General features: G+C 46.0%; 1 protein-coding gene across 2 annotated transcripts; it reads left to right on the forward strand.

Annotated features, from left to right (window-relative positions):
- The first annotated feature begins 3635 nt into the window (after positions 1-3635).
- ADCYAP1 (adenylate cyclase activating polypeptide 1) lies at positions 3636-11294 on the forward strand. 2 transcript variants are annotated; one of them, XM_059706516.1, is made up of 6 exons: positions 3642-4316; positions 4633-4743; positions 6917-7048; positions 7482-7580; positions 8320-8370; positions 8647-11294. In XM_059706516.1, the coding sequence occupies exons 2-6, from the start codon at positions 4634-4636 to the stop codon at positions 8834-8836; spliced, it is 582 nt and encodes a 193-aa protein (XP_059562499.1). In that variant the 5' UTR covers positions 3642-4316; position 4633; the 3' UTR covers positions 8837-11294. The 2 variants fall into 2 exon arrangements, with proteins under 2 accessions (XP_059562500.1, XP_059562499.1); XM_059706517.1 differs by lacking the exon at positions 8320-8370 and having other exon boundaries at positions 3636-4316.
- The last annotated feature ends 8962 nt before the right edge of the window (positions 11295-20256 follow it).

Genomic DNA, 20256 nt, shown 5'->3' on the forward strand with positions numbered 1-20256 from the left:
AGTAATTAATCACTTTAACTACGAACAATCATGCTTAAGCTACATAATCTTTACTCCCTGGAATGGAGATAAGAAACACCCTAATCTTTGGAATAGAGATTGATAGGATTGGAATCAACTGGTATAAATACAGATGTAACAAGACAACAGAAAACAGAACCTAGACACAGAACCTACACAGAATCTAGAGACAGAAGAACTTCGCTGGAGAGAACATGGCAAAAGATCCTGGACAGAAACTGGCCACAGAACCTAGAGACAGAACCTAGAGACAGAACCTGGCTGAAGAACCTAGAGACAGAACCTGGCTACAGAACCTGGATAGAACATGGCAAGAGAACCTGACTAGAACCTGGTGACTGAACCTGGCTGGAGAACCTGGACAGAACCTGGCTGGAGAACCTGGAGAACCTAGCAAGAGAACATGGACACAGAACCTAACCAGAACTTCGCTGGAGATCCTGGCTAGAGATCCTGGCTAGGCTGCTGATCAACTGAAGGCTGTCTCGGTGTCATTCCTTCTTCGCTGACTCCATCCACACCTTTGGGAACCCCTGGACCCGCTGGGGTTGGACCCCAGCAGCCATTCTCTGCTTCCATGGCCTGGGAATTCCATTAGCCTGTGGAACATTAGGATAAGGGGTGGGGCTATTGGATAAGGGGTGGGGCTATTGGATAAGGGGTGGGGCTAACGTTCCTCCTTTGCGTTGTCTATAAATAGGACGTTTTAACTCTTTGGTCCCTTCTTCATCTTCTCCCTCTTTCCCCCATGTCATTTTCAAGCACATATAGGACATCCGAAGGTGTCTCTCTGGCTCTTAGCCTTAGTCATTTCAGGAGGATGTAAAAATCCCCTTGGGAGAGAAGCCCGGTAAGAACAGGATAAAATTGGAAGGCTCTTCCCCTTTTTCCTGCCCCTCCCGATTACCCTCTCACACTCTCCCCTTTTCCCTTCTCCACCCACACAGGGCGCTTTGGTGGGAGTCCTCAGGTTCCCGGCCCCATCCCTCACAGTAAGCCAGGTTGGTGCCTGCATTTGTATTGAACAAGTCGGTACCGCCTGTCCCACAATAGGGTAGCTCCCGGGCCTCTGCAGCCTGACAGAATTCTCCCAAGCTTAGAAGCAAACTCCCATCTTCGAGAGTTCTTGGAGGTAGTTTTAGGCATTGAGACCTCTATTGCCCCTCGGTTCCCTCCACTGAAAAGAAAGCAAAAATGGCCTGAAGATTTGGTCAGGCAGGGGTGCAGCCCCAGACTCCCGCAGTTCCTCCACCGGTCCTCAGCCTTTAGTTTACTCCCTCAGCCTTCCAACTTCCCCTGGCCCAGGGCCAGAACTTCCCAGAACAGGAAAGCTTCCCTTCCCACTGGCACCAAACTCACCTAATCAGAGACTAAATGGCAGGAAAGACCTGCAGCACGATCCTGTCCCACAAGCAAGCTGTGGATAAGGGGGCTGGACAGGTCTTTAGATTGTACTGAGAAATGAGTGGGTCTCCAAAACTAGATTTTTCTGGAGTTCAGTGACTAAAAATCTCAAATTAAATTCTCTACTTAGCCTCTCACTTCATCAGGCCTGGAGCTCCTCTGAGAGTGCTTCACTGAGGAGAGGGGAAGTGGCACAGCCTTCGCAAGCCAGAGGTGCAGCTCAGTCTTGCAGGCCTGTGGAGCCAGCAGTTCCACCGTCTGTCCTCCCCACCGAGTTAATGGTGTTTGTGGTTTCCCCCCTTTAAGAAGCCGTGAAGTCAACAAACTCCCCACATGGTGGCTCCCTTTACTAAAGTTGAATAGTGAATTTGTACAAGGAGACTTGGAAATTTTCAAGTATTTCTACAGACTGAATTCATTTCAGAATTCGCGTGGGAGGGAAGAATAAGGATTTTAATGGAGCTCATCTTTGACGTGAAGCAAGGCGGAAGACACGAAAGCCAGAGTCCGTAATAGCCTTGGGCGCTTTTGTAAGAAAGATATCTGCTTGATTATCGGTGGTGCTCACCTCCCACTCTGTGCCAGCATACTCAAGAGGGAGAGCTGAACACGGAAGACACGCATGCAAACACTCCAGCATAAATCAGTGAACATATGCAGTGGAGACAAAGAGATACATCTCCATGTAGATGTGGTCTGAAGCTTAATTGCAGGCAAGCAATCTGGGGCATCCCCAGGAATAAATGAACAGGAAGGGGCAGTTTCTAGTCAATAATGGAGAGGAATAAGCAAAACTTTGTCTTCTTGGAGGAAGAATTAAACCTCAAATAAGAGAGCAAGAAAGGCATTGACACGAAGCATTATAATTTTGTCTTAGAAAAAGTATGCAGAACTAATATAGCTTATTTAAATGTTAGCTCCAAATTGGTGTGAACAGGAAACACTCTCACTAAATTGCCATTTCCTCGAATTTTTAAGATCCAAATAATTAACAAGCACACACTAATGGTTATTGATGACTCTATTTCCTTTTTGAAAGAAATAGACCCAAGTTCTTTCACTGGAATAGAAATTTACAAATCTTCTTAAATTACCCAGGGACTTGGAAGTCTCCTGGTGTTGTGGTCTTCCCTTATTGCTCTCCTCTTCGCACCTCATTTTCAGTTAATTTTTTCTTTTTACGGGCCCCAACAGAGGGATTCCTGTTAGAAACCCTCAGTAGGTGAACTTGTACTGGGAATCCTTGTACTTTCCCAGTTTACAGCTCATGTTGTAAATAAAGGGGAAAAACATTCCTCACTCCAAAATTCTTAAAATTTGAATTTTTGTGGAAAGCACAATCTCGCACTTTCAATTCTTCAACTCAGTAAGAGCTTCAGGAAGTGTGAAAGTGTCCAAATAGGTCATATCTAGAGCTCTAAATCCAGTCCTAACAGGAGACATAGAATGCTCTTTACTGAAATCTAGAATGGTTGGACCATTCTCTGCTTTCAGGGCATGTATAGACACTGCAAGGGGAGTATCTGAAGAGTAGGGTACTTGGGCAATGAATTGCCACATTAATAGCATCACTGCCAAATTCTCAGGTTTAGAGGCGGTGGTGAAAGATGGAATCAGGGGCAATTTTCAATGTTTATAGCATTTGTGACCAAACAGGTTCAGTGCTCAGAGCCAGGCTCTGGATGCAGCTTGACTCTAATTAATCCACTCATAGCCAGACTGTCAACGGCGGCCAGACTCATTAGCAATTTACTGAAAATCCTGCAAGACTTCCCTTTAAAAACAAAACGACTTCCACATTTAATTGTCTATCTGAAAGAACATGCGCAAGAAATTAGGAGATTAAATTAAATGTATTAATAGGAGAGCTTGATGGTGCTTAATTCCAGAGATCAGAGCTCTGATTGCTGGGGCTTGATGAAAAGTAGAGAGAAATAGTAGGAACATCGTTAAAAACATGACTTTTGCCATGCCCTAAATTCTATGAATTCTTCACCCATCTTGGAGGAAAGGGTAAAACTGAAAACCATCAAAATAATTGGACTTCCTAAAAATTGGATTGTGTGAGTGAAAGGTGTTTATGGGAAGTGGATGACTCCAGATCTCATCATCCAAGAGGACAGCACAGAATAGTTAATATGTTCCTTGAGGGACTAGGATGCTGACGTCTTTTTCTGATACCCGATCATTGCGTGACTGAGAGAGAGAGAGAGAGAGAGAAAAGGAAGTCATTTCATGAGCGCAACAGTGCAACAAAATATTCAGTACTTAAAGGCCACAGGCAGACAGATGTTGACAAAGAAGTCTCTTCTCAAACCATGTTCAGAGAGATTTCTGCCCACTGCCTATATAAATAGGAGCAGAGGGCCGGTCACCTCTGTAACCACCGGCGGTAGCAGAAGAAGCCGCAGCCAGAGGGGCCTCGGAGCGGAGGAGGCACTGCCTACTCAAGAAGCTGCCTGACCGGGCGGCTCCCCCAGACGCCGGCTTCGCCTTGGCCCTCTTTCTTTTCCTTCCTCTCCTCCTTGGATTTCCCCCTCTTTTCCTTAATCACTTCCTTCTCGCTCCCGGTGGACTTAGGTCACTTTGTCCTCCACCCCCACTTTAGCTTGTCGCCTCCTCTTTCTTCCTTCGACATCTCTCTCTCCTCGCCCCATTCTCTCGGTGTCACGCTCCCTCCTAGTTCTGTGCGTCTACAAACTTTTGAACAGAATCCTGGCCGCAGCAAACAAGTCCTCCAGCTCCTCCTGCTGCTCCTGTTCGTTCCTGCGGCCTCCCCCCCAGACACTAACACCAGACGGCGATGCTTCTTGCGTTGTGACTCCAGCGCAGAAACTTGGAGGAACCCTTTGCTAACCGTCCTACTTGGCAGCAAATCCTTTCTAGCGGCGGTAAGAACTGAATGGTAAGGGGGAGGGGGAGGGAGTCTTTCCCAACCAGGCGGCTCACTTGACTGCTGAACCTTTTTTTGCCGGCATGAGGGTCCTAGTTCGTGTTCCTTAGCACCAGGTCTGGCGATGCCTAGATCTATTCCTAACTACCTACAGAGAGAAGGAAGTGGCGGGGCGAGCTCGGGCTGTCACTAAGGGGTATTCCACGCCGGGAGCCTTTCGCTCTGGACCCCCAGCTCCGCGAGTTCTTGGGGCTGGAGGGTGGCGGGCCAGGGGCCTTCTGACAGCTGTGTGCCCTCTTTCCCGTCCCGCACAGAATGGCCATGTGTAGCGGAACAAGGCTGGCCCTGCTGGTCTACGGGATAATAATGCACAGCAGCGTGTACTGCTCACCGGACACCACCGGGCTCCCGTTTCCCGGGATCAGGTAGGTGCTGGCTGCCCGGACGAACGGAGGCTGGGCTTCCCTTCCCTCGGCACCTCCTCGCAGTCCCCCTGCAGTTCCTCGGTCCCTGCTACGACCACCTCCCCACGCGCTCCAGAGAGCCGCCGCCGGCCTGGGTGGGCGGGCAGCGGGCGGCGGGCCCCTGGCCCCGGCTGAGCTCGAGGACCCCGCGGACTCCACTTGGGCTTGGCGCCCCTCCCCCAGCCCGAGGCAGCCAAGGGGCCCCGGTGGACCGAGCGCGCAACCTCTGGCAGGAGAAACCCATCCACCTCCAGCCCCGCCCGCGGGAGGGGGCCGGGCATGGCCTGGAGCTTGACTTCGCCCGGTTCTCCGCTGGAGTTAGGCGGACCTGGGCGCCCGAAGCCGGCTGGGAAGGCTGAGCGTGAAGCTCCCAGGGATTTCGCTTTGTTGCAGCTGGTTCCGCACGGTCGCGGAGGGGTCTCTCTCACCTATTTCCAATTCTTTCTTTCTCCTGGAAGAGCTTTCTTTCAAGGGATATTTTCCGACTGCATTTCGAGTCTCAGACTGTCTTGAGGAAGGGGAGTGTTGGCTGGGTACGGTTGAGGAAAAGCGATTTGAGAGAAGGAAGAACAAGAATGAGTCCGAGAGGGAGGGGGAGAAACAGGTGCAATGGATGCAGGGAGCGGGGAAGAGAAAGCAAGCAGCGGGCAGGATCTGGACAGCCCTGCCCGCCCCGGGCGCAGTACGCTTGGCTTTTCTTCTTCTTCTTCTTCTTCTTCTTCTTAATCCTGGCTTCTAATCAGTCGGGTTCCCCCTCTCAGCCCTAGAATGCCCCACGGGTCACCCGGTGAGTGAAAGCTCGCTTTGCAGCTCTGCGCCCGCGCCCCAGCGTGCACCCGGCGCCTGGCAGCGAGGAGCGCGAGTTCCGCCTGCAAAGCTTTCTCCGAGCCGCGCCCCGAAACGCTGGGGCCGCTGACCATTGATTTGGCCCGAGAGAGGGTTTCTGACTCCAGCTTCTGGGTACAGGGAAGGGGGAAGGTGGCCAGCGGGACCCGGGGCTCCGGCCAGCCGGCCAGGGCCGAGGCGGGTCGCCCGAGAAAGGCTGGGCGCGAGGCAGGCAAAGGGGTGTGCGTGCCTCGCCCTTACCTCTCCAGGGGTGAAGGAAAAGGAGTGCGGAATAAGGACGCGAGACTTGAACCCCTCCCAGGGAGCGAGGCTTGCCCGGGCCGATTTCCGGGTCTCTGTAGCGGCCCAAAGTGAGGAGTTTTGGTGTTTTAACCCCCCTCTCCCCGTCCTATATCAAGGCTAGAAGCGGTAGGCAAGGGCTACTGCGAGGCCGCGAGGCCGCGGCGCTCTTAATGGCTCTCGGTCCCCTGGTGCCCATTTTCCCGGTCCCCAAGGTTGAGATGCGGTCCCGTCGCCTCGCCATCGTAACAGATAAACGAGAACACTTTTTTTGGTGGACTTAAAAAACCCCATTTCACCCCCCAGCTATCTCCAAAGGCCCTTTCCCCGGGCGAGATGCAACGGAGGGCTCGGACCTGCCACAGAATGAGCCGCCGCCAAACCAAGTTTAGCGGCATCTTATTATTCGCGTTCCTGCCAGATCCTCTCGGGCCCAAAATAGAAGCCGGTGGTTCTCCGTGACCTACATCTGTGCGGGAAAGGGCTCCCCTGGGCGCAGAGGCTGGGTGCGGGTGGTTGCCGGAGTTGGCCGCTGGACACCCCCATCCCCTCACCCTTTCTGGTTTGCTCCTGGCCTCCTCTACTGGGTTTCCGAGGCCAGCGCCTAGTCTCTTAGGATCTTTCTCGTACTGGCCCTTCGCGGCTTGTCGGGGAGGCCCAGACACCAGGCGGGCAGCGGGGCGGTCCTGTTCCGAGACCAGGTGTGCGTGGTCGGCGGAGACGCATCGGCTTCCCGGTGCCCCGGGTGGCTGCGGCCCCGCTGGGCGACCCGTCACCCGCACAAGGAGGATTGGGAGAGCCGCCTCGCGGGGTGGGAATTTCATTTGGATGTAGTTCCCCCCCCCCGCCTCCTTACTCGACCTCGACCCCTGTCCGGGGAAGAATAGGCAGTTCTCCGTGGGAGACCTTTTAGGAGGAAGAAAAAGCAGAGAGAGCCCATTTTTGGGGGTCCTCGCAGAGCTTCGGAGGCACTGGTACTGAGCACTCCTGCCCCGGGCTATCCCTGCAGGTCGGAGGATGAGGCGTACGACGAGGACGGAAACCAGCTGCAAAACTTCTATGACTTGGAGCCGCCCCGCATAGAGAGACCCGCCTCTGTGCACCGCGAAACCCACGCGCTCAACCACCCGGGGGAGATAAGGTACTGACCGTGCGGCCTCCGCACCCGGGACTGAGGTTGTGGGAGGGGCAGGTGTTGGCCCACCTCGTAGGTTATTTTTCATACAAGTCCTCCAGGCTGTCTTCTCCCAGGTGCCTACGACAGCGACAGAAAGTTAGTCGCGAAAGGTCTGTGGTCAAGGGGAGGCAGTGAATGCGCGCCCGGCCGGTCGGTGAGGAGTCCAGACTCCACACCTGCCACCTGGGAGGGCAAGAGGAATTCCCGCTCCTGGCAGTCACTCATGGGAGCGTGCCAAGAAAGTTACTCGGGAGTCCTGGGCCCCTGGGGGTTTCCCGGCAGCTTCCCGGAGCGCTGAGAGGCGAGGGTGCCTCGCGGGGGGTGGCGGATGGGGGAGCTGGGCAGCTACTGGGGGACAGAGGCAGTGACCCTGGGCGCGCACTTTGCCTACCCTTAGAGATGTGGCCCACGCGATCCTTCACAAGGCCTACCGCAAAGTGCTGGACCAGCTGTCCCGCAAGAAATTACTGCAGAAGCTCGTGGCCAAGGGCGTGGGGTAAGAGTTTGTGAAAGAGTTAATGGGCGCGAGGTGGCGCGCGCGCGCCGAGGTGGGCGTCGGTTTGGAGCGCGGGCGCGGGGTGGGCGGTGCGGTGCCTACGTTCTGCGCGCACGTGGGGCTGAGGGCGAGTCTGTGCCGCGGGATCTGCAGGGTCTGCGGGGCCAGCCCCCAGCCACCTGCGAAGATTACTAGGCGGTACCTGAAGTTTGGCGAGAGAGCTCGGGGATCCAGCAGAGAAAAGTATGGGCAGGGAAACCGGAGAGTTTGCTCCGTTTTGAATTGAAAAAAGAGAAACCAAATAGTCCCCTCAATCATTCAAAAACCTTCAAGCCTCGCGGGACGATGTGCTATAATTTCCTCTAAGTTTGCCTTAAAAGATTATTTTATTGTAAATTCAAATTGAAACCAACAAACCCTCAACTTTGGACACCTAGGGAAGCCGTTTTTGCTTGTGCTAGCCCTACCCAGAGCACAGGGCTGTGTGGAGCATCTCTCAGCAGAAGGCAGCATTTTAATAAAGCCCGTGGGGAAACAGATTACATTTTTCGTAATAAATAATTCATGTGATGGAAAATAATGCCTACAGTCTGTCGACTTGTATTATTATCACGTTTTTACAACTTAGCGCGTGGAAGGGGAGTGCTTGTGTCTGACTCGGTAGCAATAACAGGATTGATGCAAACTCCAGGGCAGTAGCCGATGTGGCATTGAGGGCTCTTTTGTTATTTTCTATTAGGACAATTCAGCGCAATCGCATGGACGGGATGGTCATATCGCATGGACAGAGGTTAGGCTTAAATTGTGTGCATTTGGCCGGACCCTCCTAAGGGGCCCCTTTCCTAAGAGCATGGCACCAGGAAATCCTGGGCGGGGAGGGAGAATGAGAAGTTTCTGTCGCAGCTCCCCTCCAGCTCCTACTGGCAGGGGAAGGCAAGGCAGAGGGTAGTAAGACCCCGTGCCCGTTCTGCAGGCTCCCTCGTGGGGTGGGGCCCGCCTGCTCCTTGCAGCTATTGAACCTGTGTCTCCCGCCCTGCCACCCTTTCCCCGACCCCTATCCTTGCAGTGGCATTCGAAGCGATAACGCAAAAGATGACTCGGATCCGCTCTCCAAGCGCCACTCAGACGGAATCTTCACGGACAGCTACAGCCGCTACAGGAAACAAATGGCTGTCAAGAAATACTTGGCTGCTGTCCTAGGGAAAAGGTATAAACAAAGAGTTAAAAACAAAGGACGCCGAATAGCGTATTTGTAGCGATGAGTTACCAGCTACCTTGTGTATACAACCCTGACACAATGAAAAGTCATTTTCCTTACAAACTGGAACAGTCATCGCTCATGTGTTCTATCCAAACATTTATTTATGTATGAAGTAAAGCCATTAAATGAATATTTTGATAATAATATTGTTTTTCTTTTTACAAAGCACTAGAGAATGCACAGATATACTTTGTGGACCAATTATTGATATATATTATAAATATATATATTTAAGAATATATATAAGTATAATAGAGAGCAGTTCATAAAAATGTGCACCAGGATTGAAAATTCACCTGAGCTGTTTATGTATTTATATAAAATAGATAGAAAAATAGACAATCATTGTTTTAAATATTACTCCTATTTTTGTAAACTGGAATTAAAAGGATAGTATTTTTATCCACAACAGGCCTGAAGATGTTAATACTGACCATTTGCTACTGTATATAAACAATGATGCCCTGCTTCAGGGAGATTTTGAGGTAATGGTTTGGGAGAATTGCTGTAGGCATTCTCTCCCAGTGAGTCTCTGGGGCAGGCTGCTTCAATCCCAGCCCAACTCAACCAGGCACTATCCCCTTTGCTGGGTGACAATTCTAATACTTCTGCTTTCTTTGATTCTACTTTTATGTGTATTTGTCTCTCTTTGGACTCTCAGCCCACAAGGAAATTCTCCCGATAAAACAACAGCTCTATCTAAATTGTGCTTCTCCCCAGAATTCACACCATTCCCTGGGGCAGGAGTTGGGAGATTATACAGAGAAGGGAGACTGGAGTAGGAGCTCCCTTTTCTGTACTTCCAGGAAACCCACTATCCCAAGGTTAGGACAATTGGAACAAAGTGAAAGCAATGCAGGTATACTGGAAGAGGCAGAGCATAAGGCAGCAGGAGGAGGACCCTGGAGAGGGACTCTTTTGGGGCTGCCCCAGGTCTGGGATGCTGGGGTTAAGCCCAGTCCCCACCTTAGGTCCCCAGCCTGACTGACTGGGTGCTGGGTGTTTGAAATGGATGCAAAGTACAATGTGTTTTTCTCCAGTGCTGTCCATGCTTCTCATCTTGTGAAATGGCCAGGATCCTCCCCTTTGAACCCTGCTCTGAAGGAGCCACCCTTTTCTTTGGTGTTCTTTTTCCTGAAGACTCTGCCTTCCTACCCTCTTGCACTGTTTAAGTACTGGTTACCATTTTCATTCACTTCTCTTGAACTTGTGAATGTGTCTTACTTTTGTTGTTGTTTGATGCAAGCGCTTATTGTAAAGTTTAGGAAACCTTGTGTAGTTATCACTAAGTAATGATGCACTAAATATGAACCTTTTGTTTCTTGTTTATTGAGTTTGTAGGTAAAATGTATTTTTCTACATTATGGCTTATTGCTTAGTAAAATTTATTTCATAAACCAACCTTTGTCATAGTAGAATGTGTAGTGTTCACATGTTGCTCAGTTTTACTAACTGATAAATCATTTAAAACTCGTCTTATGTATGAGTACTATCTTATATTTGTGGTCAAGAGTAAGGCAACAAGCTCCACCAGACCCTGAGAACTCCCCTTTGTATCCTTTCTTGGCTACAAAAAGCATGTCTGTCTGTTTCCTATCAATTTCTTGAACATATCAAGTACTCTCTATAAACAAAAGAACCTTCACCCAACAACCAGATCAAGCAACAACACGCAAAACAAACTCCCAGATTTCAGGCACAGATTCTTTTGAAAAAGAAGAAGAAGAACAACAAGAAAAGATTAAACATTAGCTTGTAAAGTCTAAAGGACCTTTCCTTTTCCTTTACGGATTTGATCAGTATGAAGTCATAAATCAAAGAAAACAGGATTGAATTTGCATTCCCAGGCGGGATGGATGCTGCCAGGAGATCACATTGCAGACAGTGAAAGCACAGAGGCTTTCGATCTATGCCTGAGTCCTGTGTATGGGATCAATCTTTCTTTAATTCTGCAGTCTCCTCAGGCAATGTGACCTGGGACGCAGTTTGCAGCTGTAGTGCCTTTCTTTGCCTTTTAAATCGCCACGAATCACAGATGGCTATTTAGTGGCCCTACAATGCTGCAACACATCGGCTTGCATTTTAGTCTTAATTATTTGTTTCTTGGATAATGGGCAGAATTTTCTGTATTTGTGTCAGCTGTTAGTGGTGAAATAGGGCTCTAGTTAACCTTTTATTTATGAAGTCTAATTTAGTGTTTCTGTGGCTAGTTGCAAGCATTTACAGTGATCATCCAGTTTAATCTTTTGTATACTTTTTAGAAATGCCAAGAGCCTTACTAACCTAAAGCAGATTTATGATATAGTGATAATTTAGGTAGATGTTAGTCTTGAAGCTCTTATTTTGTGTGCAAATGATTATAAAAACATCTTAACCAAGTATTACACACATGATATCTATAATTAGGTCTTTGATAACTGTTATATGAAGTGTGTGAAATTTGTATGAATAAATTTTTGTAAACAATGCAACTTCGTCTAATGTTTGGAGAAAAAAGACATCAGGAAATAACTACTTTAAAATCTCTTAAAGTATTATATTTCCTTTACCAACCATAAGAATTTTAATGTCTGGGATATATACTTATTTAAGCATCTATGTATTTTCATAAATGTGCTTTAATATCTGCTTGATGGGTTATGGATTCAACTAAAAATATGAAGTAGCTACTCAGAGAAGAATACCTGAGGAGATATTAAGCTTATAAATGGGCACGAATGTTGGGACATTTATAGGATGTACAATTTAGATGGATTTCTATCCCCTAATGTTGATATACATTGTTCAGTATTTAAGAAAGTTACTATCCAGTGGTGGGAGAGAGTACCTGCGTATTAGTTATGCTTCTAAAATATCAGCCTAACATTGTTTTCTTGTAAGTCACTCTGCAGACTAAATTGGACTCTCTAAAGTTCTGTATAAGGATGATTTAAATAATTAATTTTGAAGGTTTTAACATATGTTTAGAGACCTATAGACAACTATCTCTGATTAAAATTCTTTGGACAGAAGGAAAAAAAACCATAAGTAAGCAAAGAGTTAGGTAAATACCTTTAAAAGAAAATGTACTTTGAAGCCTAGGACAAAATATGAAAAGTCATTTGTGAATTATTTGTTTTATTAATTTATATTAGCAGCCTTTAAAGCAAAGCCTTCATATGAAATTTTTATAAATTTCTCAGAGGTGTTTATTTTTGAAGCCTTTGATGATATCTGGGTTAAAAACTTTTGTATTGAAAGTCACTTATAATTAGTCATAGTATTTAATTTAAGTTGCCAGATTTTTATTTTAAATTAATGCAGTAAATTAATAAGTCAGTAAATATGTCACAATAATACTAAAGGACCAGCAAAAATCAAAAGAGCAGCAAGAATTAAAAAACTATCTACAGAACTTAGCTCAGTATTTAAGGCCCAGAATCATATAGGGAGGAACTTATGATCTAGAAATCCCATTTGCAGTAAATTAAAAGAAATGGATACTGTATAATTCATATTTACATTGGGTTTTATGAGATATGGTGTTTTTTGTCATCTTTAAATACCCTCCCCCACCCCCACTCCATGGAGACATACTATATATAGTGCCCTAGTGTGGTAAATGGAAAAAAATGAAGAAAGATAAGTGTTTTGATTGGGGCTAATGACTTGTCCAGAAAGTAGAAAAAAGCCCCAGATTTGTCTGACTTCAAGTCAAGCTCATGTATATAGCAACTGGCTATTCTGTTATATAGGATAACTCAAAAAATTGCTTTTCATTGGAAGGCTTGATATATTTAGGTATCCAAGAAGTTATGATATGGGCTTTAAAGCTGTAAAGGCTGAGAATACATTGATTTGATACAATACAATTTATTTGACACCTAAAAGGGGCGAGGCATGCTGGTTGAGAGAGCTTAACAGCTGGGAGTTAAGGTAGTACTTTTCCAAAGAATATATATATATTTTTTTACCTGGGGGACTTGTTAATAATGCGGATTTTAGGGCTCTAACAGGAACAGTGAATCTGCATTATAACTAAAAGTTCTAGATTAATAGGCACTGAAGTTTGAGATCACATAGATTTAGAATTTGGTGACATGTATGTGTGCAGGGCTGAGTGTTTTCCCCCCACATTAAATAGGTAACAGGTCATGCTGCTTGCACAAAGTAATAAATACATCAATGAGCTATATTCTCCTGGGATGGACATTAGGTTCTTTGAAAATTGCAATATTTCCTTTAGATCACTAAGGCCATAGTTAGCATTATTTTACTTATATGTTCTGGTTGGATCTGTCTGTTAAAGAGGAAGGAGAGTGATCCTATAAGCAATGTTGAGGAAATTCAGTCACATGACTGAGAGACTATTGAAATAATAGAGAGAAACTGCAGCTAGCTGGCAGTAATTCTTCAGATCCAAAAGTCTACTTCCAATTGCATTCTATCCAAATTTGGCTTGAGTGCATTCCCCACCCCCCCAACTATTTATAAGTTGATTTCACTTGGTGCCCCACTATGACCTTAAACTCAGCCCTACTGTTCACACAGTTACAAGTTGCAAACCAAAATCAAATCTGAACTCTTCTCTTTTGTTGTAGCCCTTTGAAGAAGGTAGATGGTCATTCCTCTTGCTGGTGCCCATGGTCTCACTGCTTCCTACCTTGGTTTGTAACTGGTCAGCCTGCCCTTGGTGGTTCTCCCTTCAACGGGCAGTTTTAATTCCTTCTTATCATGTTCCTCTCATGCGATGTTCCAGGGGAGCCTCTACTGTCACAGGCATCAAAGGTCTTCATACTCTGGATCCACTGTGTAGCCAGTCTCACCTCCTACTACTCCCCCACATGGATCCTCCTTCTTCAGAAGGAGAGGTTCTTATCAATCTTTGAAACTCAAATGCTTCTTTTCATCTTTGGTTGGTCAACAATTCTTGCATGCCCAGAATGCCCTTTTTCTACCTACCAACCTAAACATTTCGTAAGGTCCAACTCAAGCCCTCCTTTTCTAGGGATCCTCCTCGCTTCCCAGAGTGACCATATCTTCATTCCCCAGCACCATCCTCGCACTCTTTTCCCGTGACCTTTACTCTCCGTAGTACTTCTTGTGATCTTAATTCCACACTGCTCTGCCCTGTTCCTTAACTATTTTGAAAGAGTATGGCTCATCTCCCCAGTCAGACGACCTCCTGAAGGGCATAGATGATACACAGACTTCTGAGAACATAATAAATATCTCTGTTGACTGATTGAAATAATGAGAGGACTTGCAGACTTCACTATGACATTTCTCCCTTATTTGAATAGGACAACTACAAAGCATATATAGCGAGTGAGTTAACTTAGGTATTCATCATGTATCAAACTAGAACTCCCCCCAACAAAAGCTACATAGAAAACAATGCCAAATTAATTAGGTGTGTTTCTGCCATAAGAAAAAATGAACTATAAATTCACATAGAGGCAAAAGGCTGCAACAGACTCAAGCCACTAGGCCTTTATTTTTTCACTAGAAGCCTGGTGCACGGAATTTGTGCATGGGTGCGGTCCCTAGGCCTGGCTGGTGATCGAAGTGCGAGCTGACCTCTGGGCCCTGGGCAGCACCTGGACCCCTGGACCCCCACGCGCCCCCCTCCACCTGAGCCACGGCGCCCGAGTCCCCACGCAGAGATGAGGTGAGCACAGCCAGACACTGCGGGCTGGGGTGCAGTGCGGGCCTCTGGGCTGCCCAGTGACACCACACAGAATCCAGGTGGGCAGTGTACTCTCTCCCAGCCGGCCTCGCAGACTGGCTCCTGCACAAACCCATGGGGAGCCTGACCAGCCCCTGTGGTCCTGGTGGCTGCGACCTGGTCACCCAGAAGAGGTCGTGTAAGTGCATAAGTGCGGGGCAGGCTCCTTGCAGGTGCCCAGCACCTGAGTGTGGGGACTTCCCTGGCCCGTGAGCCCTGGCATCCCGAGGGAGGGTAACAGGGGGAGTGAGAGCGAGCTCGGCAGACACCCCCCATTCTCACTGCACCATCCCCTGTCACCCTCACCTCCAGGTAGTCAGCGAGAGGTCATAGCCTCCTGCCTGGGTGCCATGGGAGGTTGGTTGCCGCCACCCACCCCCAGTTCCTTGTCCCAGCCTGGCCCCTGGTTGCCATCTGTGGAGTGATCAGTCAGGGCCAGGTCCCCTGCCTGGCTCCCTCAGCACCTGGGAGCAGGGCGGCAGCCTCTCCCTTCTCCCCACCGCTGCAGCTGGTGGCCATCTGTGGGGTAATGGGGGGGTGGGTGGATCAGGCCCTGCTCACACCCACCTTGGCCTGGCACTGCCTGCTCACTTGCTCCACCATTCCGTCACGGTCCTGCTCTCATTGGGGCCCATCAGGGCCAGCAGCACCTCCACTGCTGCCTGCTGCTAGCACTGTGTTGCTGACACCCGCCATGTTCTGCGCCTCCTCCTGGTGATCAGTGCACGTTATAGTGAGCAGTTGAACTCCTGGTGGAGGGGACAATTTGCATATTAGGCTTTTATTATATAGGATTCTGATAAAGAAGAATTGTATTTTCAAACTAAAGAGAATGCACCTCATGTCTCAAGACAGTAATACCTTTTTTTTAGAATAAAGGAAAAAGGTTTTCTTGAGATGCAGACTGGGAACTGGACTGCTCTCAAAGCGATAACTTACAGAGCAGCTATCTGCAGCTGCCAAAGAAACTTCTCCCACCAACAGAAATGTAATTTGAAACATGAGTTCACAGACAGGAAAACGGATATAATGAAAAATATTTCTTAACAGTGGAACATTATATGTAGGTGATATCATCTGGTCTAAGTTTATTTTCTTCTTTGCTATATCTTTGATATATATTACAGAATCCTAATTCAGGGGGGAATACTACCTATAAACCTAAAAGAAAATAGACAGTATGATGTGTGTCTGTGCACATTTCCCCTCCTCTTGTTCACTACCCTGACTTTTGCTGTCTTGGCCCCATGTCTCTCATGCAGGACATGGCTTTTATGAGACACTAACTTCACTTCTAGCTATAACTAATCAGGATAATTGCACTCAATGACCACAGTTCAGGACTTAGCATGTGACCCATTTTAAGACAGTTGGATTAGAGAAGACTTTTTTTTCTTGAAGTTTCTGGGAAAGAAGTTATTTCTTTCCTTCTGAATGTATAATGCAACACACAATATACTAGTAAGAAGGCAGCTTTGTAGTGGAGCTGACACCATAAGAGACAGACAGGATGAATAGGAAGGAACATGTCCTGACAACGTCACTGAGCCCTTGAATCAAACCAATCCTGAAGCCTGAACTACAGCTGGACTTCCCTATTCAATAAGCCAATAAATCCCCTTCATTGCTTCAACCAGTTTTTGTGTTTGCTGTTTGTAATATAAGTTAGGACCTGTGTTTTAAATAATGGAAAACCCAACTCAAATTGGTTTAGTATCTTCAGAACACAGAAGAGAGTGTTATGGCTGGTTTGCAGAGGTTCCAGTGAACAGGAAGCGTTACAAGTTCTAGTGTCCAATGTTTGAAAGATTTCACACCCTCTACTAAAATTTTATTTTAATATTTCAATATTTAAATATTACAAAACATATAGATGTGAACCATAGTAACTTTTTTTTTTTAACTGTGGTAAGAAATATCCTTTGAGGAGTCTTGACTTATCTTTGCCATCAACTATGCTACTTCTTTGAACCACTATTGGCTTAGAACTAACTGCTCTACTCTGAGTTAAAAAAAAAAAAATTGCACCCTAGCCAGTTTGGCTCAGTGGATAGAGTGTTGGCCTATGGACCAAAGGGTCCCAGGTTCGATTCTGGTCAAGGGCAGGTATCTCTATTGGAGGCTCCTCCCGGGCCTGGGCCCTGCTGGGGGCATGTACATGCAGGAGGCAACCAATTGATGTTTTTCTCTCACATTGATATTTCTCTTTGTCTTTCACTCTCTCTTCCACTCTCTCTGAAAATTAGTGGAAAAATATTCTTGGGTGAGGATTAAAAAAAATTTGCTATTTCCTATATTGATGAAACTTATGATAAAACTCAATAAAAAGCCATTCTGGAAGACAGTTTGGTTGTTGTTGCAAAACTAAGCACACTCTTCCCATAAGATCAAGCAAATAAGGCTCCTTGGAATTTATTCAAAGGAGTTGAAAACTTATGTTCACACAAAAATCTGCACACCCATGTTTTATTTATAATTTCCAAAACTTGGGAGCAACCAAGATGTCCTTCAGTACATGAATGGATAAATAAACTTTGATACATCCAGACAATAGAATATTATGCAACATTAAGAAGCAATGAGCTATCAAACTATGGAAAGCCATGGAAGACACTTAATTGCATATTACTCAGTTAAAGGAGCCATATACTCTTTTGCCTGTGGAAACCAGATGCTCTGTCCTTCAGTGAACTGGGGAAAAAATGATGCTCTTAGTATTAATTATCTTGGGATTGTGATTTTGCAGGGGGCACATCTTGCTCACATAACTTTTATAATTATCTAAGGAGCTGATAAACCCACTCGGAGATTTTATCTTCTGATTATTTATTGTGCTTCAATTAGAGAGGGGAAAGGAGAAGAAACAAAATTGTGAACCAGTTCAACTTGCTGATTGCTAGGTATCCTGGTGGAAAGGCTGGTGAAGAAGGATATTGAGCCCTAGCTGGTTTGGTTCAGTGGATAGAGCATCGGCCTGCAGACTGAAGGGTCCCAGGTTTGATTCCAGCCAAGGGCACATGCCTGGGTTGCAGGCTAGATTCCCAGTAGGGGGCGTGCAGAAGGCAGCTGATCAATGATTCTCTCTCATCATTGATGTTTCTATCTCTCTCTCCCTCTCCCTTCCTCTCTGAAATCAATTAAAAAAAAAGAGAGAGATATTGAAACTGTCAAAGCAAGGCCCCTAGATTTCCCATAAATTTAATCAATACTTGCTTCCCTCTATTATCATTAGTAATGGAGAGAGGATGCTGTCCTCCTGGAATATTTGTTTGAGATGTAGGAAGGGAGAACTGTTTGTTTGTTTTTTAACAGTTTAAAGTTAACAAGTAATTTATCTTAAAGAATAGCTTATATTCCTGTTACTATGAAAAGCATCCTACAAGAGGAGTGAAAAAAGTCAACAAATTTATGGAGTAAGGTTTGTCTGATTAAACCTTGCAATAATGAATTTTTAGTTATTTTTAATAAATTATCTCTGTGTAGACTAAAGTCACTTAGACTTTAGTTTCATTTTTCACTCATGTTATTTAAGAATTATAGGCAACTTAATCACCTGATTGCTGCAAGGATACTCAAGTCTCTGAAAATACCGCTCTCCCCCCCGCCCCCCCGCTTTTTTTTTTTGTTCCTTTCGATGACCCTGAAGAAATCCCTCAGAGAAATGAGCTGGAGGGTGAAAATGAGCACTTAGACACCTACATATTCTAAGAGTTTCCATTATTGTAATAAGCAAAGAGGATTTCTTTTTTTTAGCAAAGGATTTCAGAAGATATCAGGCTTAAGGAGGTTTGATGAGCATGGCTTCCCAGGTCTTCCCACTTCCTGGAGGGAGATATGCTTGGGAGGGTAGCAATGGTAATTTGCTTGCCCAGTGGTAGGTCAGATCAGGTAGAGGGAAGTCCAAAGTAAGAGATTTCCAAATCTCTTTTATCCCAAACTAAAATGCCCAACCACCAGTGTAACTACTTTATCTAGTTAAAATAACTGCCTTTAGTAAGCTTCCTGTGTCAATATGCTGGTTTATTTTCTTATTTTACAAGCTTTGCCTCATTTTGCACAGATTATATAATAATGATCAGACACCACCAATGTATAGTTACATAGAATGAACTATGTAAGGATGGCCACTCTGTGAACAGACACAAACAGAATTAGCTACATAATTTGTGAGGCCCAGTAGAAAATGAAAATGCAAGGCCCTTAAAATTATTAAGAATTTATAGACAACAACAAGGTATTAAATCAAGTGCAGGCCTGTTCTGAGCTTGGGGCTCAATGTGACTATACAGCTTGTATGGCCATGACACTGGCCCTGGTTATAGATCTAAGAATGCTGAGTATAGTGTGGTTGACCAGAACCTACCCCAGATACTATCTTTATTTTTTCTTAAATGCTCTATCCTTAGTGTATGTGTGTTTTGATATGAACATAATTTTATTGTAAATTCATCTTGCCATTTACAGTCAAATACAAGAGAATAGATTTTTTTTTTTTAATTCTTACCAAAGGACATGCTTATTGATTTTTTAGAGAGGGGAAGGGAGAAAGAGAGGGTGAGAGACAGAAAGAGGAACATCAATGTGAGAGAGACACATTGTTTGGTTGCCTCCCACATGCACCCCAACTGGGGCTGGGGATCGAACCTGCAACCCAGGTATGTGCCCCTGACCAGAATTGAGCACTTGACCCTTCGATACTTGGGCCAGAGCTCTAATCACTGAGCCACACTGGCCAGGTCTACACCACATTTTCTTTATGTGTTTATCTGTCAGTGAACACTTAGGTTGTTTCCTCCTCTTGGCTATTTTGAAAAATGCTGCACTGATCATGGGAGTACAAATATCTCTTATCTTCATGGTGCTTTAATCAGTCTAAATATGGCTAATAAATAACTGTGTATATTTTTGGAAACAGATACGGTTTAACTGTGAAATAAATATAATAGAGTAATTTTACTGGTTTTTCAGGCTCTTCTCTATTGAAATGACTACGTTAGATTACCCAGCCGGCAATGCAGGCAACATGCTAACATTTCAGAGAACTAAACGAATTCTGGGAGAATGTGAGATGGCCCGGCTCCATACTGGATGCTATAGGAGAGTCAGTGGCACATAGTGCTACTTCATTGGCCGCTATAGGGCTGCCGTCCATCAGCAGAGTAAAGAAAAATACCGCTCTGGAAAGGAGGCTCTGAGACTGAGTAAATATTTGCCAACAGGGCCTCTGCCCCTCCAGGCAGAGAAGCCTGGGGCAGTCAGCTGTGAGGATGTCTCTATTAAGAGCCAAGGATTGAGTTTTGTGTGCTAGCAATGCTGCTAGCGACATCAGCAGCCTCTGCTGATTCTGGAATCTACTCTCTTGTTTGCCTAAATCTCAGTTGTTGAGGGTTTAGTTCTCATTCTTGATTAGAACATTTCTGGGGCTTTTACTTACACAATCTTGTTTTGCTTCAGGGAGAAAAATGGGAACATTCAGGTTGCAGTAGTTTCCCTTTGTGAGGAGCAAATAGCTTAGTTTAATATGCAGGTGGAAAGGGAAAACAAGAGAGAAAATGGCTAAGTGCTGGCCCTGCCGCAATATATTTTCTAACAAGCTCCAAGTACTACTGGTTTTCTCAGTTTTGCTTGCTTTGCTAATCACACCTGTGAGCGGGTGAATGAGGATAAGCTCCCCTTGATATAGACAGACCTAAGCGTATAAATCACCT

Source organism: Myotis daubentonii, chromosome 8 (genome assembly GCF_963259705.1).
Source record: "Myotis daubentonii chromosome 8, mMyoDau2.1, whole genome shotgun sequence".
In the NCBI taxonomy this organism is placed as follows: Eukaryota; Metazoa; Chordata; class Mammalia; order Chiroptera; family Vespertilionidae; genus Myotis; species Myotis daubentonii.

Bases quoted from the DNA above. Each gene is read 5' to 3' on its own strand.
- ADCYAP1 (XM_059706516.1), top strand. From the start codon at position 4,634: ATGGCCATGTGTAGCGGAACAAGGCTGGCCCTGCTGGTCTACGGGATA. The intron at 4,744-6,916 runs GTAGGTGCTGGC...CTATCCCTGCAG, and splicing joins CTCCCGTTTCCCGGGATCAG to GTCGGAGGATGAGGCGTACG. The intron at 8,371-8,646 runs GTTAGGCTTAAA...CTATCCTTGCAG, and splicing joins GTCATATCGCATGGACAGAG to TGGCATTCGAAGCGATAACG.